Genomic DNA, 705 nt, shown 5'->3' with positions numbered 1-705 from the left:
CTTCCCTGCCTGGCGTGGCTATTATCATCACTTCCTCGCGGGGGAAGTCCTTGTTCCAGCGTGCTGCGCTCCCCGCGAGCAGGGCAGCACCGCCGGGACCCAGGGACGAGCCCCCCGATGGCCAGCCTGGTCGCCCAGGACTCCTATCTGCAGGGCTTGGTCAGGAGGGTCAGCGTGCAGCCGAGCCCCGAGGCACGGAAGAGGAAATTTGGTAATGGAGCTGGAGCGTTTCGGCTGTGCCTTCGCGGGGCGTAGTGGCGTTGTGCTGTGTTACAAGACAAAAAACCAACAAAACAACCTCTGATGTTTTGTGTGTGTGTCCCGATCACGTTGTGCACGTTGTGCTGTTAGCCCTGTAAATCAGTGGTCTCCATTCACTGGGGTGATGGATGTGGGAGAGGATGTTCAGTCTGTTTAAACCCTAATATGTGTAATTTTTTAACATTGAGCTGTGCCAGCTGGAAGTTTAGTCTTCGATAACAACTGAATGCTATGAGTGGGAATGTAGCGTTGTCCTGTTTGTAATTTGGTTTTGTGTTCTAGTGTCTAAGCCAGGCCAGGCTGAGGATGCTGGCAGACAGGTCAAGAAACAGAAGAGAAAGAAGCCCAAGAAGCAAGCTGAGAAGAAGAATGCTCCTCCAGGCAAGCAGCTGGCTTCTAACACCACTAAACCCACTCCAGGACAGAAAGCAGCCCCTCAAGCCA

The 705-nt window shown here is 53.5% G+C and overlaps 1 protein-coding gene across 1 annotated transcript in view; it reads left to right on the top strand.

Annotated features, from left to right (window-relative positions):
• Nucleotides 1-117: 117 nt before the first annotated feature.
• SURF6 (surfeit 6) overlaps nucleotides 118-705 on the top strand; it is a 2,531-nt gene continuing 1,943 nt past the window's right edge. Inside the window, exons 1-2 of the mRNA XM_009085076.1 lie at nucleotides 118-211; nucleotides 544-701. Of these exons, the coding sequence (XP_009083324.1) occupies nucleotides 118-211; nucleotides 544-701 (252 nt within the window). The remainder of the gene's footprint in view (nucleotides 212-543; nucleotides 702-705) is intronic.

This window comes from Acanthisitta chloris, unplaced genomic scaffold, assembly GCF_000695815.1.
Source record: "Acanthisitta chloris isolate BGI_N310 unplaced genomic scaffold, ASM69581v1 scaffold39151, whole genome shotgun sequence".
NCBI classification, from domain to species: Eukaryota; Metazoa; Chordata; class Aves; order Passeriformes; family Acanthisittidae; genus Acanthisitta; species Acanthisitta chloris.
This window is presented reverse-complemented; position numbering and strand designations above follow the sequence as displayed.